The 26,768-nt window shown below is 33.1% G+C and overlaps 1 protein-coding gene across 2 annotated transcripts in view; it reads right to left on the bottom strand.

Moving 5' to 3' along the window:
- LOC114326341 (rho GTPase-activating protein 26) overlaps nt 1-26,768 on the bottom strand; it is a 111,885-nt gene that overhangs the window by 72,984 nt on the left and 12,133 nt on the right. For both annotated transcript variants that reach the window (XM_050654212.1, XM_050654213.1), the window contains exons 2-3: nt 14,973-15,130; nt 8,303-8,473 (exon numbers count right to left, since the gene is read on the bottom strand). In XM_050654212.1, the coding sequence (XP_050510169.1) occupies nt 8,303-8,473; nt 14,973-15,130 (329 nt within the window). The remainder of the gene's footprint in view (nt 1-8,302; nt 8,474-14,972; nt 15,131-26,768) is intronic.

The raw sequence follows: 26,768 nt of genomic DNA, 5'->3' as shown, positions 1-26,768 counted from the left end.
ACTGAATGGTAGTGAAAACATGGGAAGACATTGTATAAAAGCTAGCCAAATAAGATGGGAAGGTCATGTGGAAAGATCAGATGGTAGAATATGAGTAGACCGTCCCAGGAAAACATCGAAGGATGATGGGAGATGGAAGCACAAAATCGTATATGAAGGTCGATCGTAAATGCGGCTAAGACCCTCTTTGAGTTGTCAGGCCAGACAAGAAGAGGATAAACTCTTTATCCTTTATCAACACATTAAAAAATCGGTTAATTTATTAAAAAATCTTTAAAATGAGCCGTGATAAAAGCTTTTTGGGTCATTTATTTGCTAAAAAACGTTGTAAATTGTGGTTAATTCCCATTAAAAATTATGCACAGTATTACAATGCAACAAGAAATTAAATGAAGAATTTGACAGACAGCCTGTGGAGCCAACGGAGACAGTAGCAGCAATGGTCACCAAAATAACAAACGAGGAAATGGCTCAAGCGCTTCAAAAAATAAAGAAAGGAAAAGCGGTAGGACCAGATGATATTCCTGGGGAAGTATGGAAAGCATTGGGAGATACAGGAATAAGGTGGCTAGCAGGTTTATTTAATAGAATTATGGAAGTTGGACAAATGCCAGACGAATGGAGAAGCAGTATACTAGTACCTGTCTACAAAAACAAGGGAGATATACAGCAGTGTACAAACTACAGGGCTATAAAACTGCTTAGCCACACCATAAAAATATGGGAGAGAGTAATTGATAGACGTATACGTGAAGAGACCGACATATCCGAGAATCAATTTGGCTTTAAGCAGGGCAGATCAACAACAGACGCAATTTTCATTATAAGGCAGTTGATGGAAAAATACAGGAGTAAAGAAACAAACGCTCATATGGTATTCATTGATCTTGAGAAAGCATATGATAGAGTTCCTCAAGAGATTCTGTGGTGGGCACTCAATAAGGAAGGAGTCCCTGGTGCATATGTAAAGATTGTGAGGGATATGTATGAGGGAGTAACGACTAGTGTTAAGACAGGTGTGGGAGAGACTGATAAATTTCATGTGAAAGTAGGATTGCACCAAGGCTCGGTGCTTAATCCGTATTTATTCTCATTAGTTTTGGACCAGATAACAGCGAAACTACAGGGTAACATTCCATAGTGCTTAATGTACACTGATGATGTCGGGTTAGTAGGAAATAGTGAAAGAGACTTAGAACAAAAACTGGAACAGTGGACACGAGCTCTGGAGGAAACAGGTTTAAAACTTAGTAGGACAAAGACAGAGTATTTGGAATGTTCATTTAAAGATGGAGTTACTACAAATAAAATGGTATCTTTGGATGGTGAACTGATTGTAAAAAGCAATAGTTTTAAGTACATGGGATCGGTATTACAGAGTAATGGAGAAATAGATGGAGATGTATGCAGTAGAATTAGGGCTGGATGGATGAAGTGGAAGGAAGCGAGTGGTGTGTTGTGTGACAGAAAAGTTCCAATGAAGCTGAAAGGAAAATTCTATAAAACAGCCATAATACCGGCTATGATGTACGAAACTGAATGTTGGGCAGTGAAAAAGAAAGAGGAACAACGAATGCATGTGGCGGAGATGAGAATGCTTAGATGGATGAGTGGAGTGACAAGAAAGGATAAAATTAAAAATGAGTATATTAGGGGAAGTCTCTATTAGGTGTGGCACCAATTGATGCCAAAATGAGAGAGCAGAGGTTAAGATGGTTTGGTCATGTTCAACGTCGAGACGTTAATCACCAATACGAAGAGTAGCTGAAGTGCAAATTCCTGGAAGGAGTAGGAGAGGAAGACCAAAGAAGACGTGGGGGGAGACGATTAGGCAGGACATGTTGGTAAAGGGGATTAATATTGATATGACCCAGGATAGAAGTGTGTGGAGAAATGCAATTAGGGAAGCCGACCCCTCATAGGGATAAGGCAAAGAGAATGATGATGATTACAATGCAACAAGAAAATAGTTTCAGAACATGTGGCATACGAATCCTTTCCTCTTAGGCCCATCAAAACTAAACATCGTAAACCCTGGTCAACTAGAGGTCTACGTATATCTGCAAAGAACATGCGTTCATTATCGTACCTAAAAAAATTCTCGGACAACATATCCTTCCATGATTACGTTAGGCTTTACAAGAAAATTTACCATAAAGCCATAAAAGCCGCCAAGGAAATTTATTACAATGCGAGGCTGGCTAAATCAGGTAATGTTGCTAAGGAAACGTGGTCTATCGTAAATGAACTGAGAGATAAGACTTCTTCTCCCACCACAATCCCGACTTCTACTAAGACCCTGAACAATTACTTTGTAAATGTGGCAAAAAATTTAACAAATACTATACCTCCTTCTCAGGATCCGATTTCATATCTTTCTCATAGGAATGTAAATAGTTTCTTTTTTACACCCATAGTATTAGGTGAACTACGCTCTACAATAAATGCCATTAAAAATAAATCGTCATCTGGGACTGATGGCCTCACTCTTAAAATGTTTTCTGCTCTACCTGATTGCACTTTAAACCATCTTACTACCTTAATAAACAGGTCATTCGAAACTGGAGTTTTTCCAAGCTGCCTTAAGACAGCGATAATTATTCCTATACATAAAGGAGGCGATAAAGATCTTGCTTCGAATTATCGCCCTATTGCACTCCTGCCCACGTTGTCGAAGATAATTGAAAGTCTGGTAAAAAAAAGAATCTTATCTTTTCTGTTGAAATACAAATTGCTTACTCCATATCAATTTGGATTCCTGAGTGACAAATGCACGAATGATGCTATGTTCTTCCTTTTCGATCATGTTTACTCCAGTCTAAACAACCATCACTCTACAGCAACAATTTTCTGTGATTTCTCTAAAGCATTCGATTGTGTAAACCATAACATCTTGACTGACAAATTACAGCACTATGGATTTAGGGGAAATGCTCTTAAATGGCTTAAATCATATCTTAATAAAAGAAGTCAGTTTGTGAGGGTTGACACGAACACGTCTTCTTGCATGCCATTAGAATGTGGGGTACCTCAGGGTTCAGTTCTAGGCCCTATATTGTTTCTGATATACATAAATGACATCTCTAGTCTGAACATTACAGGTAAAATATGTCTCTTTGCAGATGATACTAGTATTACTTGGAGTAACACGGATATTATGGATCTTCGCAATACCATAGCTACAGACCTAGTCACCATTAAATCGTGGTGCGATTCGAATCTCCTGTTATTTAACGTTTCTAAAACCAAAGTCCTACCTTACAACAGTATGATGCAACCTTTAGTACTTAATAACAACAGTCTAGAGGTAGTTGAATCGGTGAAGTTCTTAGGGCTTATTGTGGATAAGTCTCTAAAATGGAACTTGCACATTGATGCCTTACACAAAAAATTAAGTTCTGCTTGTTTTGCGCTAAGATCAGTTGCTACGGAAATGAATTTGTCAACATCTAGGACCGTTTATTATGCCCTTTTTGAGTCTCATCTTCGGTACGCCCTTCCATTCTGGGGTACGTGTTGTGCGACTCAATTTGAGCGTATTTTTAAACTACAAAAGAGAGCTCTTCGTTACTCCCTGAGACTCAATAGCAGAGTTCATTGCCAAGAATTCTTTAAAAAATTTAAAATATTAACTCTTCCTTCTTTGTTTGTTTTTGAATCCGTTTGTTTAATCCGCAAACATGCATCAGAAGGTCCAGAGAGACCCACTCATAACTATCCCCTTAGAAACATGGATCATAATCTTTATCTGCCAACCCCACGGTCTGAGCTGGTTAAGTGCTCTATACTATACAATTCGAGAAAAATGTACAATCACCTGCCATCTAACATCAAATCTATTGCAGCATTTCCCGCTTTTCGCAAGGCCTTGAAAGCTTATTTGCTGGAGAAAGCTTTTTATACAGTGAATGACTTTTTTATAAACGATTTGAATTCAGCAAATTGACTTGTAGGATTATTACTTTCGAGTACTTGTGTACATATTTGCAGCGGCATAGAACTTTTGATTTACTTTCCCTTTGCCCTTTCCTCGTTTGCCTTCTTTTTGCTCTGACGTTGTATACTTATTGTTTGCAAAATTTTTAATTTTTTAATGTGTACTTAATAACTGTAAAATTATATTAAGTAGTATAACTCACGCCATTTACTTGGTGTCTGTTTCTGTTTTTGTTTTGTTTGTAGTTTTTTACTATTTTTTGTTTTTTATTGTATTTTTTATTTTGTATAAGCTTTGTCCACAAATTGTTAAAATTTTTTGACAATAAAGCATACCTTACATTAAAGACTAAGAATTGACATAGTTTTTGCGAGTAATCAACTGAAACTAACCACCGACGATTAGTAATGATAACAGAAAGAAGCCGATTATGTAATATCCATATTTACCGATTATGACATGATACCGTGGTATTTTCAGTCAAAATTGAAATAATAAAGGAAGTGGTTACTTGGACATCTTATCATTCTACTAAAACATATCTAAATAACGTAAACCAGAAAGAAATTATTCTAAACCATAACGAAAGAGAAAAACAAATACAAATATTACTTTTATTAACGTGTGTCAATATTACTTATCAGTATATAAATAATGTAAACGTGTTCGATTAGAAAAAAAGTGTAAAACACATACACTGCACCTTGCGTATTTCATAAAAGGATTGTTCAGTGAAAACATAAATTTAACGAGGTTATCTTGGACCGCATTTAAGAGATTTTTTAAATACTAGTGACGCATGAATCATTCGTCTAATATGGCCCAAATGCTAGGAATATATGACTTATTTTTATTTAATATTTTTTTGCTCTCTAGTTGACCCTGGGCCTGAGACATGTCCCTCGAAAGGGTCAAAAATAGCCCTTTTGCACTACCTAGAAGTGAGAACTTTTCACATCGTCCTCGTATATAAATAAAAAGTACTAAAAAACTACGAATTTACAGATTTCTATTTATTTATGTCGCACCTTCCCGTACTTTTACCTACTGAAACTGTTGTCTCTGCTAATAAAATCCACCATATCAAATTATAAATAGATTTCCTGACTAATTGGCTCGAACAATAAACAAACAAAACAGAAAACTTTCTCCAGTTAGCTACATAATACACATATTATAGACGTATAGACCAAGAGCCGGCATAGGTAAGATTTGCTGTTATTTGTCCGCCAACAAGATGGTCTGATGACATAAAACGGGGATCGAATAGCACAAAACAGCAATACATACATGGAAAAGACTGAGGGAGACCTATATCCAGCAGTGGATAGATCCGGGTTGAATGACGATGATGATGAAGAGTCTATAACTTATAGAATAGAATACAAGAAAAACAATTACAAGAAAATATAAACATATTGTATGAAGAGCTAAAAATCAGAAACATGAAAATAAACAAAGAAAAATCAAAAACAATGATAATTGGAAGAAAAAAGAAAACATGAAATAGAAGTAGATGGCAAGAAACAGGTAGACAGATATAAGTATTTGGGGGTAATCATAAGCCGGGATGGAAAATTAGAAGATGAGATGAGATCTTTGCAATTTTAGAGAAAAACTTTTTAATAGAAAGTTGTAGTAAAATAAAATACCTACAATTTGAGCTATGTTAAGTTTAATTTCGTTTATTGGTTATTGCATAACAGCCTGCGAAAGTCCAACATGGCCGTTTTTTACAATTGCGTTATTTATTGTACAAATAATTTTTTTTTTTCATTTTTTAAAGCTTTAAAATGAAGATCTTTCAATTCCAAACATAAAAAAAATTGTAAGGCCGGATTAACGAATTTGTTGCTTAGATATTATAAATTGTTTATTCCAAGAGGTCAAATGTCGAAGGCTATAACTTTTTGAAAAAAAATCGTAGAGAGTTGGTGAAACATCCAATCTCCTTCTAAAGAGTTATATTTTCATATTCTGATGTAAATAAATGCGTAAAACATTTTTAAACCTCTAATTTTTGGGTTTGAAAATAAGGGGACAAATTTCGTTATAAACATTTAGAGCTGAAGCGGCCCTGTACATCCTATGAGTCTAACTTACAGATTATTGTTGCTGAAGACGAAACGAAGACTTATAAAAAATAAAAAAAAATTACAACCAACTGAAGCCGAGATAATTGTTTCTTTTTTCTTAAATCGTAGTGCCTTTATTTATAACAATTAAGAAATTATTTTACAAACATTGACTAAAGAAAGACTTATATTATCTTAAAATAAAAATTATTATAAAATATAGTTACATTCAATTATTAAAAATTATTTTTAAAATCGGTACTTTTGCGAGCGGCCGAATTTTGCAAATCGCCCGGCTCTCTTCAAATCCGCGCGCTCGGAAAATTTTTACGTAACTTGTATTAAATTTTTACCGAAAACAATTTAATAATATTACCATTACCATTACAATATACAGTCTATTTACCACTGTATTTGTTTTTCTTGATAAACTTTTATATGTGAAATCTCATTTCTGAAGAAATAATATTACAAAAATGATACATATATATGAAATATATAACTATATTTTTAATTTTTTCATTGTTATATAAATATAATAACAATAATGTTACTTCTTATTATACAATATAAAACTTTTTCTTCTTGTAGTGACTATCCGTTTTGGATGTTGGCGACTATCATGGCAATTTGGCAAACCCCATTTGGAAACTGAGAACCAGGAAGGCGAAGGATTACCTTGCTAAATTTACGTACGTCGTTCAACACAACTACAAATCTTTTTAGAGCAGCAGTACCGATTTAGTGTGCAAGTAACGATTGCCTGATGGTCGCCAACATCCAAAACGGATAGTCACTACAAGAAGAAAAAGTTTTATATTGTATAATAAGAAGTAACATTATTGTTATTATATTTATATAACAATGAAAAAATTAAAAATATAGTTATATATTTCATATACCTATTATATGTATCATTTTTGTAATACTATTTCTTCAGAAACATACTTTACATATAAAAGTTTATCAAGAAAAACAAATACAGTGGTAAATAGACTGTATATTGTAATGGTAATGGTAATATTATTAAATTGTTTTCGGTCAAAATTTAATACAAGTTACGTAAAAATTTTCCGAGTGCGCGGATTTGAAGCGAGCCGGGCGATTTGCAAAATTCGGCCGCTCACAGAAGCACCGATTTTAAAAATAATTTTGAATAATTAAATGTAACTATATTTTACAATAATTTTTATTTTAAGATAATAAAAGTCTTTCTTTAGTCAATGACTGTAAAATAATTTCTTAATTGTTATAAATAAAGACACTACGATTTAAGAAAAAAGAAACAATTATCTCGGTTTCAGTTGGTTGTAGAAAATTTTTATTTTTTTATAAATCTTCGTTTCGTGCTCAGCAACAATAATCTGTAAGTTAGAAACCCATAGGATGTACAGGGCCTATTCAGCTCTAAATGTTTATAACGAAATTTGCCCCCTCATTTTCAAACCCAAAAATTAGAAGTTTAAAAATGTTTTACGCATTTATTTACATCAAAATATGAAAATATAACTCTTTAGAATGAGACTGGATGTTTCACCAACTCTCTACGATTTTTTTTTCAAAAAGTTATAGCCTTCGACATTTGACCTCTTGGGATAAACAATTTATAATATCTAAGCAACAAATTCGTTAATCCGGCCTTACAATTTTTTTTATGTTTGGAATTGAAAGATCTTCATTTTAAAGCTTTAAAAAATAAAAAAAATTATTTGTACAATAAATAACGCAATTGTAAAAAACGGCCATTTTGGATCTTTCGCAGGCTGTTATGCAATAACCAATAAACGAAATTAAACTTACCATAGCTCAAATTGTAGGTATTTTATTTTATTACAACTTTCTATTAAAAAGTTTTTCTCTAAAATCAATATCCTAAGCTGCAAAATTAAAAATCTTTAAGCAAATTTAGCATTTGAAAATCGCAATAAAAAAAAAGCTCACAATATTTTTGGTTACATTTTAGTAGAAGTTATTCCTGGCATCGTCCTTTACAACACCTGATAGGTTTCAAAAATTCCTGAATTATATCCTGAAATCGACCTATTTTTCACCCACAGCCTGGAGTATAAGGTAAGGCCTTGTATCTTGAAAACGGATGGCGTTACAAAAATTTTTTACTAAGCACACCCCAATTATTTTGTCACTTTTTTACCTATCCTAGAGATGGCGTTACCTTTTTTTGAAACACCCTGTAGACTCTTACGGGGCCTAAAATGATTAGCAAATTTTACCTATCTCGGCTCTTAGTCTATTAGATTACCTAATACACATATTATTAAAAATCACTCACCTCTTGCAGCGAATTCGTCTTTTTTGTCGTCAAGTTCAAGTACCTCTCTTGGTTTTGGCAGAACTTGGCGGTCTGTTTCTCGAATTTCTTCTTCTCGTTCTTGGCGCCTCCAATGTACTTTTTTCTGAAGTCCTCCAGCGGTTTGACGACGCTGCAATTGGCGTTCTCCAACTGTAACCAAATCATTATGCTAATTATATGTGTGTGTTATAAGCTATTTACATAATTGCTGTGAAATAGCGACTAAACGTTAGAGATTAAATTTTTTTTTTTGGTTTATTATAGTAAAAGTTATTTTCCGCCGATTGCACAACGGTCTTAACGTTTCTGGTGAGATAATTCTTGTCTTCTACATTACGAGAGTAAAATGTTACATGTAAAGACTTTAGACCAATTAGTCTCATGAGCCACTCTCTCAAGCTCAAGCTACTTCTTAAGTAATTCTTAATAGAATCAAGCAGAAATGTGGAGAGGCAATGGGAAACAAACAATAGGGAACTTGCATAAAATTTTAAATTGGAAAAAAATGGTATAAATCACAATAGAACATAACTTAGACCTGTATCAAAGATAAAAAAGTTTTGTTTGTCTTTCGTTTGGCCCTTAAAGACGACTAAAAATTCAACTTATACCAGCCACCCCAAAACGCCTCGTGACGTCACGGGGTTGTATGTTTACATTCTACACCAATTGTATATACTATTACAGTGCGGTGGAATAAGTGTTGCCCCCCCTGTTCACTTGTTTATTTTAAGAATATAAGCAAAACGCTCGGACAGGTCGATTTTTAAACTAACCAAGTATATTATAGCATCAACGTTTCGAACTTTACGCGATCCCTCTTCAGGTGACAGCCATAACTTTGATTTTTTTAAATGGGAAAGTACATCATGTGACACCTCATTTAAAAGCTCTTAAAATACTGATTTGAAAAATGTATAATACTTTAATTCTGTTTGAGAGCGTAGGCGCAAAATTTCGGTCGAATTCTTTCTAAATGCAATCATTTTTTTTCGAATCCTGAAAAAACTAATAAATATTTTTAAAAAATTTAAACGCAGAATGAAATATTACAGTATTTTCGATGGTCCAAAGTCCCTGAGAACTCCTATAATGTTTATTTTAATAAGTCACAGTGGTGAAAACAAGAGAAAATTTAGTGTGATTTTTAATTTCAAATATATCATTCAAAGAAACTTTTTGTTTATTCTAAGGGACTGTCAGCCCTCGGTAATAATATAATCTTTCATTATGAGTTTAAATTTTTCAAAAATACTTATTAGTTTTCTCAGAATTCGAAAAAAATAAATGCGTTTAAAAAGTGTTCGACCGAAATTTTGCGCCTACGATCTCAAAAAGGATTAAAGTATTATACATTTTTGAAATCAGTATTTCAAAAGCTGTTAAATGAGGTGTCACATGATGTACTTTACCATTTAAAAAAATCAAAGTTATGGCTGTCACCTGAAGAGGGATCGCGTAAAGTTCGAAACGTTGATGCTATAATATACTATGGTTAGTTTAAAAATCGACCTGTCCGAGCGTTTTGCTTATATTCTTAAAATAAACAAGTTAACAGGGGGGGCAACACTTATTCCACCGCACTGTATGTTACAGTTCAAGTTGGAGTTGACTTTTCCTAGTTCGAGTCGACTCAAACGGCTGGTTTTAGTAAAAGTTGATTATAAATATAAAATGAATTTTTATTCAACATTTACTAGTAAAAGTAGACTCCAACTAGTTAAGTATACTCTTCCCAATACCATTTAGTAAAAGTTGATTCACACAAACAACCGATTCTAGAAATTAAATGTTACTGTATATTATGTTCAAATCGTGATATTTATAGTCCAGGCTGTATCGTCGCCACCGTTAGGTAAATTATTCCAGTTCGATTCTTTTGCACAAACTTACTCAAAAAGAGGTCCTCATAACGAATCCACAGGGTGTCAGGTTGTACCGTAATCGAAAAATTGTTTAAACAATTTTTTTAAACAAATTCACAAAAAAAATTCACTTCGGACATTTTTTTAACATCATTAATTTGGGTCATTCGGAGCAAAAGAGGTCTTTTGTGATTTTTTTGTAAAATGTATTGTTCTCGAGTTATACGCAATTTAAAATTTGAAAAATGCGAAAATTACCATTTTCAAGGCTTAATAACTCAGTTAAAAATTATTATTTTGAAAGTCAGAAAGTCACCAAATCAAGTTTTAACGACCCCCTACAAAGTACTGAAGAAATATTTGTCATTATTGTATTACTAAGCTGTTATTTTTAATTATTAACAATGAGCGCTAGGAGCGTATTGAGGCGGCTGTCAATGTGAGTGCGACTGAGATGCACCATTGGACGGTCGGAATGGAGGATCTTACTCGCACTCACATTGACGGCCGCCTCAATACGCTTTTAGCGCTCATTGTTGATAATTAAAAATAACAGCTTAGTAATAAAATAATGACAAAAATTTCTTCAGGATCTTGTAGGGGGGGGGGGGGCTTTAAACTTCGATTAGGTGACTTTCTGACTTTCATAATAATAGTTTTTTTCTACGACCGTTTAATAACATGCTCATTATTCGCTATTTTTTCATAGATAATAGCACTCATTACTGTACCCGTGAGTAATAATTCATTACTCACGGGCTGAAGTTACTCACGGGTCATTACTCACGGGCTGAATTTAGATTCAAGTAGCGCATGCCACTTTTAATAGTAATCGTATATAAACTGCAAATAAAATTACTTAAACTTGTTTATTTAATACAATAATTATTGTAATTTATACCAATAATTAACTTCGAAAAATATTTAAAGGAATTTTAACTGTAACAATGTCAGTATATTTTTTACGTTTATATCTTGTTTACTAAAAATTTTGACGTTTACCATTTAATTTAGTGACAGTGACATTAGCGCATTTTGTTTATGTTAATTGGAATTTATAACTAATATTGTGTTTGTTTTTCAAGTTATATTGTGTTAAATATGTTATAACATATTATGTATAGTTATATTATTATTTATTATATTATAATATATACCTAGTTAAATGTAAATATACATTATAACTATATATGAAATACGTCCACCGACAACAGCCATTTCCTTTTTATTAGATTCACTGACAGTAGGTACAAATTTAAGCTTATAATTTTTCGGAAACGAATAGAACTGATATTGATTATTTCTAGTTGTATTTTTACAATAAATAAGAATTTAGTAATAGTAGGCAACCAATTATTCAGCCACGCACTAGGGGTAAATAGCATTTAGGTATTTTTGTAATTAATATAATTTAAATCTCGAGTAGTTGATAATTAAATTTTTTACTAATTAAAATAAAAAAAAGGTCGTAGAAAAAGTATAGTATTCTACTCGCATGTAATGGCTATTACTCACTCTGATGAATTACGACACTCGCCTACGGCTCGTGTCGCAAACTTCATCATCGTGAGTAATAGCCATCATTACATGCTCGTTGAATAATATACTATTAATCGAGTTATTAAGACTTAAAAATGGTCATTTCGCATTTTTCAAATTTTAAATCGCGTATAACTCGAAAACTATCAATTTTAGAGAAAAATCACAAGATACCTTTTTTGCTCAGAATGACCAAAATAATCTAAAAAAATTTGTCCGGGGTGAAATACTAAGTTATTTATAAAGTTCGTGAAGCATGCTTTTTGCGCACGCACGTGATGTTTAGAGCACGAGCGGGCCGAGTGCTATACATCGCCTAAGTGCGCTATTTAAAATACATTATTACTTCAGGCACACTTTAAACCCTTCATGCACTGTTAATCTATATTTACAATTTTCACACAATAAAAACTTATACATAATATGAGGTAGAGTAGATAAGAATTATTTTTGTGAATTTGGTTAACAAAAATTGGTTAAACAATTTTTCGACCGCGGTACCGCCTGACACTGTGTATTTGTTATAAGGATGTATTTGTTTGAGTAAGTTTGTACAAAAAAATCGAATCAGAATAATTTACCTAACGGGGGCGACGTTACAGTCTGGACTAATAAGTAGTTGAAACGGTCAAACCAAAGAGACGCACAATCATCAAAAATGCACGTGAGATTATACTCGTACAAATTGTATAATCTACTTTTACTAACAAGGGTTAGGACGAGTCAACTTCAACTAGTAAAAGTTGATTTAAATTTTTTAAATCAACTTTTACTGCTCGTTTCAGTTGGAGTTGACTCGAACTAGGAAAAGTCAACTTTAACTGAGAATCAACTTGAACTGTAACATATATAATTTTAAATTAGACATTATAAACGTCAGTAAAAAATACAGTTATGTGATGTTAAAAGTGTTTTTGATCGTTTGAACTATTCATAGAAAATTTGTACTTTTACAAAATGGTTTTATTTTCAATAGTAAACCTTCTTTCCTTTCCTTCAAAAACTGTATCAAACTCCAATCTCAACAAACTGGTATATATTATTACAACGACATACGATAAATGTCATTAGAATATAAATATTTTTCTTTTATTCCCCGACGACAAGCTGGCCAAATACCCAAGTAGGTGGAGGCCAATAAACTAAAGAAGAAGAAGAAGAAGAATATACGTAAATATAACCATAAACGGAACCACACAGTTAAACTCTGTGACGTCAAGGGTCGTTTGAACTATTTTAAGATAAAGAAGACTTTAAATTTGTACTTCTAAGTTATTATGAGTTTTTGAAGCGTGAAATTTTGGAAATCTCATTTTTATACAAAACTGAACATTATTATGTAATAAAAAAAATGTGCAAGTTCCCTATTCGACTTTAGAGAAGGATTTGGAACAAGGGAAGCTTTGTTCTCAATGCTAACATTACTTCAACGATCATGGGAAGAACAGAAACCAATTTACGTCTGCTTTATAGATTTTGAGAAGGCGTTTGATAGGGTTCAACATGATACGCTGTTTGAATATCTAGAAAAAATCGGAATACATGATAAAGATCTCAGACTTTTACATCTATATTGGAATCAAGAAGCTTCTATTCTAGTAGACGGTGTAGTTGTGTGCTATCCCAAACTTTGTTTAACGTTTACTCAGAAATAATTTTTAACGAAGCCTTGGAAGTGCAATGTGGAGTTCGAATCGGGGGAGAAACTGTTAACAACATCAGATATGCAGATGACACCGCAATCATGGCTGAAAGTATCGAAGATCTTCAATTCCTTATAGGTCGAGTCACTAGAGAATGCTCTAATACGGACTTAGCATAAATACAACAAAGACTAAGTGGTTAGTAAACAAGACGTCGGCCCTATGCAACTAATTGTCAGTAATGCACCGATAACAAAAGTTAACCATTTCAAATACCTAGGATGTTCGATAAACGAGACACTAAATCCGAATGAAAAAATTAAAACTCTTATAGAAATTGCAAGAGGGGCATTTACGAAATTTGGATTCTGTTCTGAGCAATTCTCAGCTGAATTTACAACTAAGAATCAAGTTCCTAAAATGTTATGTGTATCCTGTATTACTATATTCCTGTTCCAAATATATATTGGTTTAAAAATTATGTAGTACCTCGAAGATATATAACAACATTAATTAGAATGAAGTTTGGACATGCATGTTTCCCTCTACATCTAGCAAGAATTAAAGTTTTTGATTCAAATCTTTGTACAGAATGTCAGAAGGTTGGTGACTTGAATCACACTTTCTTTGAGTGCGCAAAATACATTCCATGCACAGATAATTTAATCCAAGTTTTAATAAAATGTGTTTTTCCACCTTTCAATATATCCTATCTATTGTCTCTGAACAGCAAGAATATATAGGGTGTCAATTTAAAAAGTTGCCACCCCTATAATTTGGTCCCTATAGAAAATCTAAAAATATACAAAAACACGTCAAATTTATTTGTGAGGGGGACATTTTATAGACCAGTTTTCAAATAAATTACACTAACCCTCTAGCGGGGGCGGACACAACCCCCAAAATCTTTAATGGAAAGGGGGGTTAACTAAAATTAACCTCTAAACTTATTAATCCTGATAATTTGGTATATTATGTACATATGAAAAAAGAAGAAGAAGAAGATGTATAATGGAAAATGTGGTGAGCAACTTGGACAGTCCATAGCGGCCAGCTTTTGAACTGAGTAGAGAGCTGTAGAAGAGTTTGCTATGGACTTCTAAGGACCTCATTGCCTTCTTTATGTATGAACAGAAAACAAAAAAGTTGCGACTGGCTAATTGACACCCAAGTCTATGCCATAAAAAAAATATGGATGTGAAACCTGGATCATGAAGGTTAACATGATAAACAAATTAGAAGCCTTCGAGATGTGGTCATACAGTAGAATGCTCAGAATATCTTGGGTTCAACGCATTTCAAACAGAGTGTATTGGAGAACATCGACTAATGTGGCGATTTAGTGCATTCAAAAATTTTAAATTCAATGCAAATTAGTATAAGCCATATCATTATTAGAGGAATTTTTACCAATCAACAAAAACAAAATCTGTTTAATATATTACTGTTTTTTATTTTGATAACGATTTCCGAATTGGAAATTGAAACATCAAATAAACTTAATTTTAAAGTAAAATTGTGGCTTATTCCAATTAAAAATACTACATTCTTATGGAAGCCCTCGTAATAAAAATTTATTTATCAAATAATAGGTACACTTACCATCCTGTCCCTCTCATCTTCAATCTGGTTAATTAAGTCAGCGAAATTACTTAATGAGGCACAAATGACTTGCTCGTCATCGGTTTGTGTCCCTCCCACGCACTCGAATGTAAAACTCTTGAGACATTCTGCAAAAGATCGTTGAGCACGACCCAACTCTGAAAAGAAAAGAAACAAAAAGGATGTTAATTATGCATTTTTATGCAAGTTATTGTTATAAATTGTATAACGACACAGTATTGTGTATAATGATACACGTGAATTCTTTTAATAATTTATATTTTTGTAATTATTTTTTTACTTATTTATTTATTAACACTTTATTTTAAATAAAAAACTTAAATAAAAAATTAATGTACACATACCCAAACTTATATGGAATCATCTGATATTTCTTATTATTTCGTGCCAATTTAAAAAAACAAACACACGAAGTCAAACAATATTTATTTTAAATCAATTTAATAACAAATGCATAACAATTAAATAAAACAATAAAGTATTTAAAAAAAATTGATACTTGTTATTTTAAAGTCAATAACATGAAACATTTCAATGTAAAACAAATAATGTTTAAATTGTTTTTATTTATTTTTTTTGTTTTTTTTTTTTTTTGGTAGTCAGTGTTATCATCTCTAGTCCTTATGCAAGCTTCAGTTTGCTTAGGCACGCTCCTAATCAAATTATCAACATTTTGTTGTGGTAGGTTGCTACATTCTTCAAGAGCAGCTAGTACTAGCCGTGCAGTGTTTTGTAGATTATCCTGGCGAGCTCTAATTTTTCTTTTAAGCATATCCCACAAATGCTCTATAGGGTTAAGCTCAGGTGAGCAAGCAGGCCACTCCAAACAAGGGATACCTTCTGCTTCAATGATGTCTCTAGTCACTCTAATGGTATGTGGAGGTCTATTATCATGCATGAAAATTAAATTTTCTCCTGTTGCACCTCTCCAGAGCCTAACTACAGGTTATCAACATACCTGTGAGCAGTTAACGTTGATTGGATGAAAATTAAAGGAGCTTTTTTACGGATCACAATTCCTCTCCAGAACATTACACTTCCCCTTTTATATTTGTGACAGTTTTCGTCCTTGCTTGTCTTCCTCGACCTCTAAGTACACGATTTCGTGGGTCATCTGATATTACACAAATCCTGACATTTTCTGAAAATAGCACAGTTTGTCAATTCCCAATGTTCCATTTTTAGTGGTGAAGACACCAATTTAGACGATCAATCTTGGATAACTCGGGAACCCATAACTGTCTCCTGCTGTATACTTCTTGGCATGAACTATTCTTCTGCTCGTTTCAACTGAAACAGTTACACCAATACCTTCCAAAAGCTGCCTTTGGAGCTGCAGGTGAGAAATGGTTGGGTGTCTTCTAGCTGATTTGACAATTAAACGATCGGGGGGAACCTTTCCTACTTTTTGGCGACTTTTCCTTGCTTTATTATTGAACTTTCCTAGTTCCTGTTCCCTAGCATAGGTTTTGGACAGAACGCCCTAAGTTACACCTAGCTCTGCAGCTATGTTCCTCTGAGAACATTACTTGCTTCACAAGACCAATAGTCTTTCCCTGTTGTAAGTTCTATAACTCCACATGAGGCATATTTTCGTTTTTGGACGCAAAAGTTAGTTTATTTATTTTCGTTCAATTTGCAACTTAAGCAAATAACCTATACCGTACCGAGCTGTACTATCTGATTGTCTTATTGATTTGTTTATTTTCAATAAAAACCTATATTCTTCGCAACAATAACAGGTTTTTTCAAGAGAAATAAATATTTTTTTGAAATACATGGTGATTCCATATTATAAGTTTGGGTGTGTGTATATTCTTTATTTACCCACACTTATTATTTAATTTATTTATTATTTACAATAATTTACAATACACTAAAACATATTATACTAAAATTATCACATAATATACTTAAGGGCATGGGCGCAAAATGTCGCCTGTCAAATTGTTCAATGTATTTTAAATGTAGGTATTCAGTTTTTTCTAATCCTGAGAAAACTAATACGTATTTTTGAAAAATTTAAACGCAGAATGAAAGATTTATTGGGAAGAAATTATTGGGACCGTGCAAGTTCAGAAAAGCGACATCTGGATTCTACGCTCAGCAACTGTATTCGCACTTTTACTTGTATTGGCCAATTACGTTAGTCCTGGTTACTGGATAATTGTCAAGGCCATAGTCCAAAAAAAATAATAAGAAGAAAAAATAAGATTCAGGTTATGTTATTAAAACGTAAACAATTGTATGTAGTAAATAAAATTAGTTATTAAAATGCAGTACTGCAAGCAAAATACAATTAATTAAATTTAATTTTATATAATATTTGCATATCATATCAATATTGTGGAGCAACATATAATTTTTCTTCTTCAATGACATTAGGTATGAAATATACGTCAATTTGACAATTCCAATTGACAATATGAATTATTTCAGAAAGTTGCAAGATTTCTCCGCTATTCGCGCACGATCGTTTCTCATATCCTCTCCAAGTACTTGCACACCGCCAATTACTGAGGGTCTAATGTCCACTTTTTTTTCACTCCTGTAACTTATTAAAATAAACATTATAGAAGTTTTCAGGAACTTTCGGCCCTCGGTAATAACGTAATCTTTCATTCTGCGTTTAATTTTTTCAAAAATACTTAGTTTTCTCAGGATTCGAAAAAAATGAATACATTTAAAACACAATAAGCACTTTGACAGGCGACACTTTGCGCCTATGCCCTTAATTTATCTCTAATTAATCTGTAAAATTTATTTTATCACTTTTACATCAAGATTATAACTTGCGACATTGATATACAACAACTGATTTTACAAAACAAAGTTCTCGTATTTATACGATACAGTATTTGCCATTAGCGAGTGTTTTCATGAATCTTTCAGAACAATTTAGAAGGATTTCGCATTTTCTGACCATCAAGGTAGTGATGTTGAAAAAGTATCTATTCGTTACAAAGTACTCGTTACTTACGAATACCGAAAGTAACGATTACTATACAGAGAGGCAAATCGTTACTTTGATTACTCTGATTACTTCGTACCAATCGTATCAGAGCGAGTAACGACTGTTGTATCTACTTCGATTACTTTGATTACTTTATACAAAAGTAACGATTTGTAACGAATACTCGAAAGTAACTATAATCAACATCAATACATCAAGGACTGATTTCAGACGCCAGAGTCTCTGTTAGGGTTGACCGGGGGAACGACCGGGGTCAGCGAATTTTCATCATCATCATCAATGGCGTTACAACTCTTCGTAAGTCTTTGCCGCGTTTACTATTATCTTCCATGTTTGTCGGTCCTGTGCCACTAATTCCCATTGTCCCACTCCCATTTTCTCCGGATCTTCTTTGACTGCATCTTTCCACCTTTTTCCAGGCCGTCCTACAGACCTTCTTCCATCTGGCCTTTCCCAGAACACATTGTTTATAAGGCGATTGTCGTTACTGCGTATCACACGCCCTGCCCATCTGAGTCTATTGACCTTTATAATAAATATCTGACTGGATTTTCCTTTCCGAATAGAGGCTCTAACTCGTTATTGTATCTGCGCTTCCATTCGTTTGTCACGCTGTCTCTGCAAGAGCCATAATATATCATTCGAAGCATTTTACGTTCCCACACCAGCAATTTATGTACTTCTCTTTTTGTTAGCGTCCATATTTCGCTTCCATACGCAACTGCTGGTTGTATTATGGTCTTATAGACGGAGAGGCAGCGCTGAAAAATCTATTTGAATTTACTAAAGCTAGGTTTTTCACAGTTGATTACTGTGAGTGTGTTGAGAAACATACTGCGGTCGGTCAAGCGAAACGTGGAACAGGGGTTACTAAGAGGGTATCAAAGTTGCTTTCCTACGAAGGTAATTATTTCCATTTACTAAGGCTGAAAATCAGTACACACATTCTAAATTGAATATAAATAAAAGTTATTATAGTTGGTCAGCTGTATGACGGGACAGAGCCGGTCAGCCCCAATAGTCGATTGAGGAAATGAAGCATTTTGGCTCACATTTTTTTCGTCCAGCATGGATTTACTTGAAATTTTCACAGAAGGTAGGGAATAGTCCAAGGATCATTTTCTATATCATGCCGCTATCGTACGCTAAAACCTTAGGGGTGGTTGCCACCCCATCTCGGGGGTGGGAATTTTTATTACATTTTAACCATGTAATTAATTATAAACGAAATTAATATACTTTTTATTTATATTTTATTTAAATATTAAACTAATTTATACTTACTACTTCTCAAACATTTTTATTAAAACAGTGCCAAAAATTAAAATAATAAAAGAATAAAACACACACAAACACATTAAAAATGCCACACATGATTTCTGAACATTAATTGTCGGAAATTTTTTTTAACTAAATACGTATTTTCTGAAAATAAAATTATATAATAAATATACTTACAATCATAAAATGTATAAAAAAAAATAAAAAAATAATAAAAGTTTCTATTGGGATTCGAACCAACTTACCAGCGCGGCTGGTATTGGCGTTGTATTGGGGTTCACTCGCATTAAATGCTTCGCCACGGAGGCGGTGTGTCATTATGTGCGAAGATCGACTAACTGAACGGATTAAACTTTTGACATTTTTGAATTATGTAAATCAAATTATTTTGATTTTGAATTGAAACGATTTAGAATTGAAAAAATACAACAAAACATAGAGTAAGAAAACAATATATTAGGTGAATATTGATAGAAATTTTGATGGTAATCAAATTATGTAAATAAAAGTATTACATACTATGTATCTTTGTCGGTTCAAATAGGTAGGTACCTATGATACATTTACAATTATTACGTACCTGTTGCTTTAAAAACTATTTAAAAATCACTACAATTATAAACTTTTTTGTTTCTGTCCTCACAACAATAAAACTAATATATTATACATTTGTTTACCTTCATATTGAACAATTATTTATTATTGACAGATCATTTCAACACCCAATGAAAGCCCGTATAACGACTAATAAATTTCGCAATCACTTGCATCGTGCAAAATGGCTATGTTCAAATATCATAACAAAATTTGATCAACTATTTTTAAAACACTTACCAGTGTAAGATTCTTTAGCTTTGAATAAGCGAGATCGTAGATCGTCCCGGTTGATTGTTGTTATCCACAGTTCTCTACGCCTTCGAGCTAATAGGTTTTTTATCAGTAATTTTGCCGCACTCATACTAGTCACAGTTTGATGGGCTTTCACATTGGCATGCAACAATCATCTCTTCTATGTTAATAAGTCCAAAAATATAATATGAAAACTATTTAAAAAGGCAGTATAGTATAACCATTAACTAACTTTTTGTTTGTTGTTTCTCTTCCTACAAATTTTAAAACGCAACAACCATACATAACCAAAATAACCAAACCACAGTCCCACAGCTGTGCCACAGCTGCCATATTGGATAATTTTTGTCATGTCATTTGAACATCCAATCAGAACAAAGTTGTAATGCGACTGCGCCGGGATTAAAGGTTTTAATCCTATTAAAATTCACCCTCATATCGCGCGTAAAGAAGTATGACTTCAAAAATAGTTTTACATTTTCTTCGTAAAACTAATATTTTTCGAGTTATTCGCGCTTGAAAATAACAGTTTCTCGACGAAAAAATCGACTTTCTTAGAGGGTTTTTTGAGAATACCTCGAAAAATATGCATTTAATCAAAAAAACTGTAGATATCAAAATTGTATCTTTTAATAACACAACCCAAATTCTTTTCCAAAAATATCGTTAAGACCAATACAAACCGAGATACGGCATGTTAAAAGTTAGCTTTTTTCGTCAAACGCATAATTTGAAATATTCAGATTGGGAAAAAGTATACAATTAGACCTTTCAAAAAAAATAATAAAAAATTTCTAGCATGAAAATTAAACGACTTATAATCAAAAAAATGTAGGTATGTACCTGCTTTTCTCTACGAAAAAATCAGTGAAAACAACCCCCTAACTACATTCCTAATTTAAAAATTGGTCTTCACCTTTTTATAGTTCCTTTTATATTTATATTAACAATACACTCAAGGAGTTTGACCTATTTAAAATGCCTAATTTTGGAAAAATATTATATCTCAGTGTGTACTGATTTTCAGCCTTAGTAAATAGATTTAATTATCTTCGTAGGAGAGCAACTTTGATACCCTCTTAGTAATGAGACCCTTCAAAAATGATTTTATAGGATTTTTAACGAGCTATAAGACTGTGTAAATTAAATTCCGTAAGATGCCTTAGTTTTTAATTGGGGCGGGTTTAAAGGGCTCGAATAAGGGGGTGTTTGCTGGTAAATAGAGGTTTTAAACAGCTATATCTGGCTAACTATTCACTTTTAACTATTTAGAATGGGAAATAAGCCACAATATTATTAAAAAATGATTTTTATTAACGTTTCGACGCCCAAATCGGGTGCCGTTGTCAAAATACAAAATACTATTAATATAAACAAAAATGTTGTTGCTTAGTAAAAAAATTCTTCTAATAATTTATTTAATTTGACTCATTTATATCGGCAATTCAGATACATATGATACATTTTAAAGTAGAAGACTTTAAAATGATATTGTGGCTTATTTCCCATTCTAAATAGTTAAAATTGTAAAAAATGCCACAAGAAAATAGCTTCAGAATAACTATTCACTGTAATGAAAATCTGTGCACAGGGTAATTTTAGTCATTAAAAAAGCTACAATTTAGTAGTTTATAATTTTTTTATATCTTCAGTATTTTCGGAGATATTTTGAAGTAAAAGGTGAAAAATACCAAACTGCAAAAAATCGATTTTACCTTAATTTTGAATTGCCAATTTTGAATTAGGAAGGTAGTTAGGGGGTTGTTTTCACTGATTTTTTCGTAGAGAAAAGCAGGTACCGACATTTTTTTGTAAGTCGCTTAATTTTCATGCTAGAAACTTTTTATTATTTTTTTTGAAAGGTCTAAGTAATTGTATACTTGAAAAAAGATTATTTAAGTTTTCCTCGAAAAATGCAAATTTTTCCCATTATTTGGCTTTGAATATTTCAAATTGTGCATTTGACGAAAAAGCTAACCTTTAACATGCCCTATCTCGGTGTGTATTGGTCTTTTAAAGATATTATAGGAAAAGAATTTGGTTTGTGTTACTAAAAGATACAATTTCGATATTCACAGTTTTTTTGATTAAATGCATATTTTTCGACGTATTCTCAAAAAACCCTCTAAAAAAGTCGATTTTTTCGTCGAAAAACTGTTATTTTCAAGTGCGAATGAAAAATATTAGTTTTACGAAGAAAATGTAAATTTTTTTCTTAGTATCACTTTTTCCATCGAATTACATGGTTAAAATGTAATAAAAAATTCCCGCCCCCGAAATGGAGTGATAACCACCCCCAAGGTTTTAGCGTATGATAGCGGCATAATATAGAAAATGATCCTTGGACTATTCCTTACCTTCTGTGAAAATTTCAAGTAAATCCATGCTGGACGAAAAAATTGCGAGCCAAAATGCTTCATTTCCTCAATCGACTATTGGGGCCGACCGACCGGCTCTGTCCCGTCATACAGCTGACCGACTATAATTACTTTTATTTGTATTTAATTTAGAATGTGTGTACTTATTTTCAGCCTTAGTAAATGGAAATAATTACCTTCGTAGGAAAGCAACTTTGATACCCTCTCAGTAACCCCTGTTCTATGTTTCGCTTGACCGACCGCAGTATGTTTCTCTACACACTCGCAGTAATCAACTGTGAAAAATCTAGCTTTAGTAAATTCAAATAGATTTTTCAGCGCTGCCTCTTCTTGGTCTATTATATATCTGAATTTTTGAACCTCGTGAAAGAAGTTTTGATTTCATTAGATGTTGCATTGCAAAGAAAGATCTGTTTCCTGCCATTATTCACGTTTCAACTTCTCGCTCTATTTTGTTGTCATTTGTGATTATTGCTAGATATTTAAATTTTTTAACCACTTCGAAAGCGGATTTTCTTGAAGAACATAATATATTTTCAAGAACATAACATTCTTCTTTTTACTTGTGAGCCAATTGGCAATTCTAACTTTGTAAACAGCACCACGAAATGATAGCTATGTTATACTTCGTCTCCCAGTAGTTTTAAAATAACGTTTTTGTTTTGTTCATTGATCCTCGCAATCAAACAACGCCTTTTGATAGTCTATAAGATATGCATGTTCATCTACCATTAAAGACGAAGGTATCAGTCATCGTCAGTATTAAGGAAAATTTACCAGAGAAATGAAACTGTCAGAACACGGAATGCCGGAAGCTGGAGTACCACAGGGGGCAGTTTTATCACCCCTTCTGTATAGCATATATACAGCAGATGTTCCAAGAACACCCGGGACATTGATCAGCCTTTATGCAGACGACACTGCAATTGCTGCAAAACACATGAACCTAGATATAGCTGTAAGAAATCTACAGACGGCATTGGATACAATAGAAGAATGGAGTATCCAATGGAAAATAGCAATAAATCCAGATAAGACCCAAGAGGTTATCTTCAAAAAGAGAAGAGATAACCCAGAACAACAGCTAACATTGCAAGACAGACCCATCGAATGGCAAAACAAAGCTAAATATTTAGGAGTCACAATGGACCAAGGTCTAACATTCACACCACATGTCAACGCAACAGTCCAGAAAACAGCAGCGACCAGAGCGGCAATAAGAGGACTCACAGGAAGAAGAAGCAAATTAGCTATGAAAACAAAATTAAGACTTATAAATAGCATTATACTGCCAATAATTACATACGCATCTCTTGCATGGGATCACACGAGTCAAAGTAACAAAAAGAAGATACAAGCGGCACACAACAACTGCCTCAGAGAAGCTGCAAATGTGCCCAGATATGTCGCCGAACGGTTCTTATTTAGAGACCTAAAACAAATAAGAGTACTGGATATTATGGAGGAAAAAGCCAGAACAAAATTTGCTGAGCTAGAAGACCACCCAAACCAGATCCTGCAAGAGATATTAAGGTATGATGTGTATCATAGATGGAAACACAGGAGACCCAAACAGCAAATATTAGTTAATATATAATAAAGGCTAGATAATCGTAGCTCTCTCAAAAGAAAACAACCATCTCACCTTTGGCATCTCATTATATTTATTAATGTTGATTTTTATACGTGTCAGACATCCCTCAAAAAAAATATACAAAAACTTCAAAACGGCTTCAGCCACTAAACAAATCAATAAAATATTAACAATAGGCGAAAGCCACAAAAAAATATTAGTAACAAAACCCAAAAAACGGGCATGAGGGGCCCACATCCTCGAGCGCCGAGTCACCGAACTGGACATAGCCCAGAGCGGGGACTCGGCGCCCGAGCAAGCAAAATAGATCGAAGATAAGTCACTAGAGATAGCGGGAATAGAGCGCCTCACGCTGGCCTGCATTGATCGGGGTAGGATTTCATATGGGAGTCTGTGTACCCAAGACTCCCATATGATAAGCACTTTGCTGATTGAGAGCCCCTATAGCGCAACCCATATGAGTGCTATCGGGGGGTAAGTGGATGGTCTGGAGCATTGAAGCGGGGTGGAGTGATTCCTGCTTACGGGAGTTAATCCTCCTCGCCCCAATGAATTGTATCACCCGAATGTCATTCTCTAGGGGTGAGCAAGTCTCTCAGGCTGGGTTAAACCACTATGCTTGCTTGCTTGCTAGAAATGAGAATTTATCAAAACAATTTCTGTAGTATTTAGTAGTTATCTATTGAAGAATTTGTTAGTGTATTGAAAAACCTTCAAAATCAACTATGCTAAACGTTCTGATGCATTTATTGACAAATAAACTTCAAAGGGTGTTAAAAATTTTAAAATGGAATAAATTTTTAATATCTTTTGTAAAATTGATTTCACAACATTCCATTTTGCGTCAAAACGAGACTTTTTGTAGTGGACAATAGGTGATAAAAATTTCAAAAGAGGTGATAATCAGATAGGTAAACAATATTTTCTAGTTTTCAAATTAAGTTTAACAAAAATCATTGACGAATATTCGTATATAGGGCAAACTACAATCGAAAATTACGATTTTCTCATATTTCTTAAATGTACAAGCCTATATTTTATTTTTTCAGAAGATTTCTTTCATTATCATTCATTGCTTCATTTTTACAAAGCATTTTTAATATACCTAAACGCATTACTTTCCCAGCTTATTAGCTTTGTGTCAATGGTCTCAGTAGCAAGTGAATAGTGGCTGTTTTTTTTTCAATTGTGTGATTTTTGGAAATAAAGCTGAATTTCACGAAAAATGGTGCTCCGGTAGAAGGTCAGCTGAGCTATGGGCACACTAATCTTATAGATTATAGATGAAACAAGATTAAATTATTTGATGCAGCAGATGACTTTAGAACTTTAAAAAACATGACTCGAATGTTGTTTTTTGATTGGAATGTGTCTGAAGATATTCAACCTCTCATCTTCACTGATGAGCCCAGAGAGGTTGAAGAGGGCGAAACACATTTCTAAGAACTGGTGTTTGGATCTTTGATTCTATTCAAAAAATTTTTCCCAGCCCGAAATGGTGGATGTGTGAATATAGGGGATTTTTCCACATTCTCTATTTCATTTGTTTGATGACTTTAAAACATCAGAATTTAAGAAAAACTAACAGAAAACAACAGAGCCTATTTTACTCTAAATCAGGCCCGAGGCACTACACAATTTTCGGGCCCCTAAATATAATTTAATAATAATAATAACTTTTTTAAGTTTATTAATTATTTAATAGAAATATAGTTGCACAAGAAAATAAAAATTTTATTAACAATAAATAAAATTTATATTTAAACAATTAAACATTCTTTAAGGGGATAGGCGCAAACTTTCGGCTGCAATGCTATTTAAATGCATTCGTTTTTGAAGTTATACTTCTTTACGGGCGTAATGACGGTGAAATTTTATATGGTAAAACCTAGCGACCGAGCGCATGCGCATTATAACTTTGTGCTGATTGGATGTTCAAATGACATGACAAAAATTATCCAATATGGCAGCTGTGGGACTGTGGTTTGGTTATAATGTATGCTTGTTGCGTTTTAAAATTTGTAGGAAGAGAAACAACAAACAAAAAGTTAGTTAATGGTTATACTGCCTTTTTAAATAGTTTTCATATTATATTTTTGGACTTATTTACATAGAAGAGATGATTGTTGCATGCCAATGTGAAAGCTCATCAAACTGTGACTAATATGCCTGCCGCAGATCTCGCTTATTCAAAGCTAAAGAATCTTTCACTGGTAAGTGTTTTATAAATAGTTGATCAAATTTTGTTATGATATTTGAACATAGCCACTTTGCACGACGCAAGTGATTGCGAAATTTATTAGTCGTTATACGGGCTCCGATACCTACCTTGAACCTACCAAAATACATAAGTAGTATGTAATACTTTTATTTACATAATTTGATTACCATCAAAATGTCTATCAATATTCACCTAATATATTGTTTTCTTACTCTATGTTTTGTTGTATTTTTTCAATTCTAAATCATTTCAATTCAAAATCAAAATAATTTGATTTACATAAGTTAAAAATGTCAAAAGGTTAATCTGTTTAGTTAGACGATCTTCGCACATAATGACAAGATGTCTCTGTGGCGAAGTTTTAATGCGAGTGAATCCCAATACAACGCAAATACCAGCCGCGTGGTAAGTTGGTTCGAATCCCAATAGAAACTTTTATTTTTTTATTTTTTTTTATACATTTTATGATTGTAAGTAT

Source organism: Diabrotica virgifera, chromosome 6, assembly GCF_917563875.1.
Source record: "Diabrotica virgifera virgifera chromosome 6, PGI_DIABVI_V3a".
NCBI lineage: Eukaryota > Metazoa > Arthropoda > Insecta > Coleoptera > Chrysomelidae > Diabrotica > Diabrotica virgifera.
The sequence above is the reverse complement of the archived record's forward strand: the minus strand, read 5'-3'. Positions and strand labels throughout refer to the sequence as shown.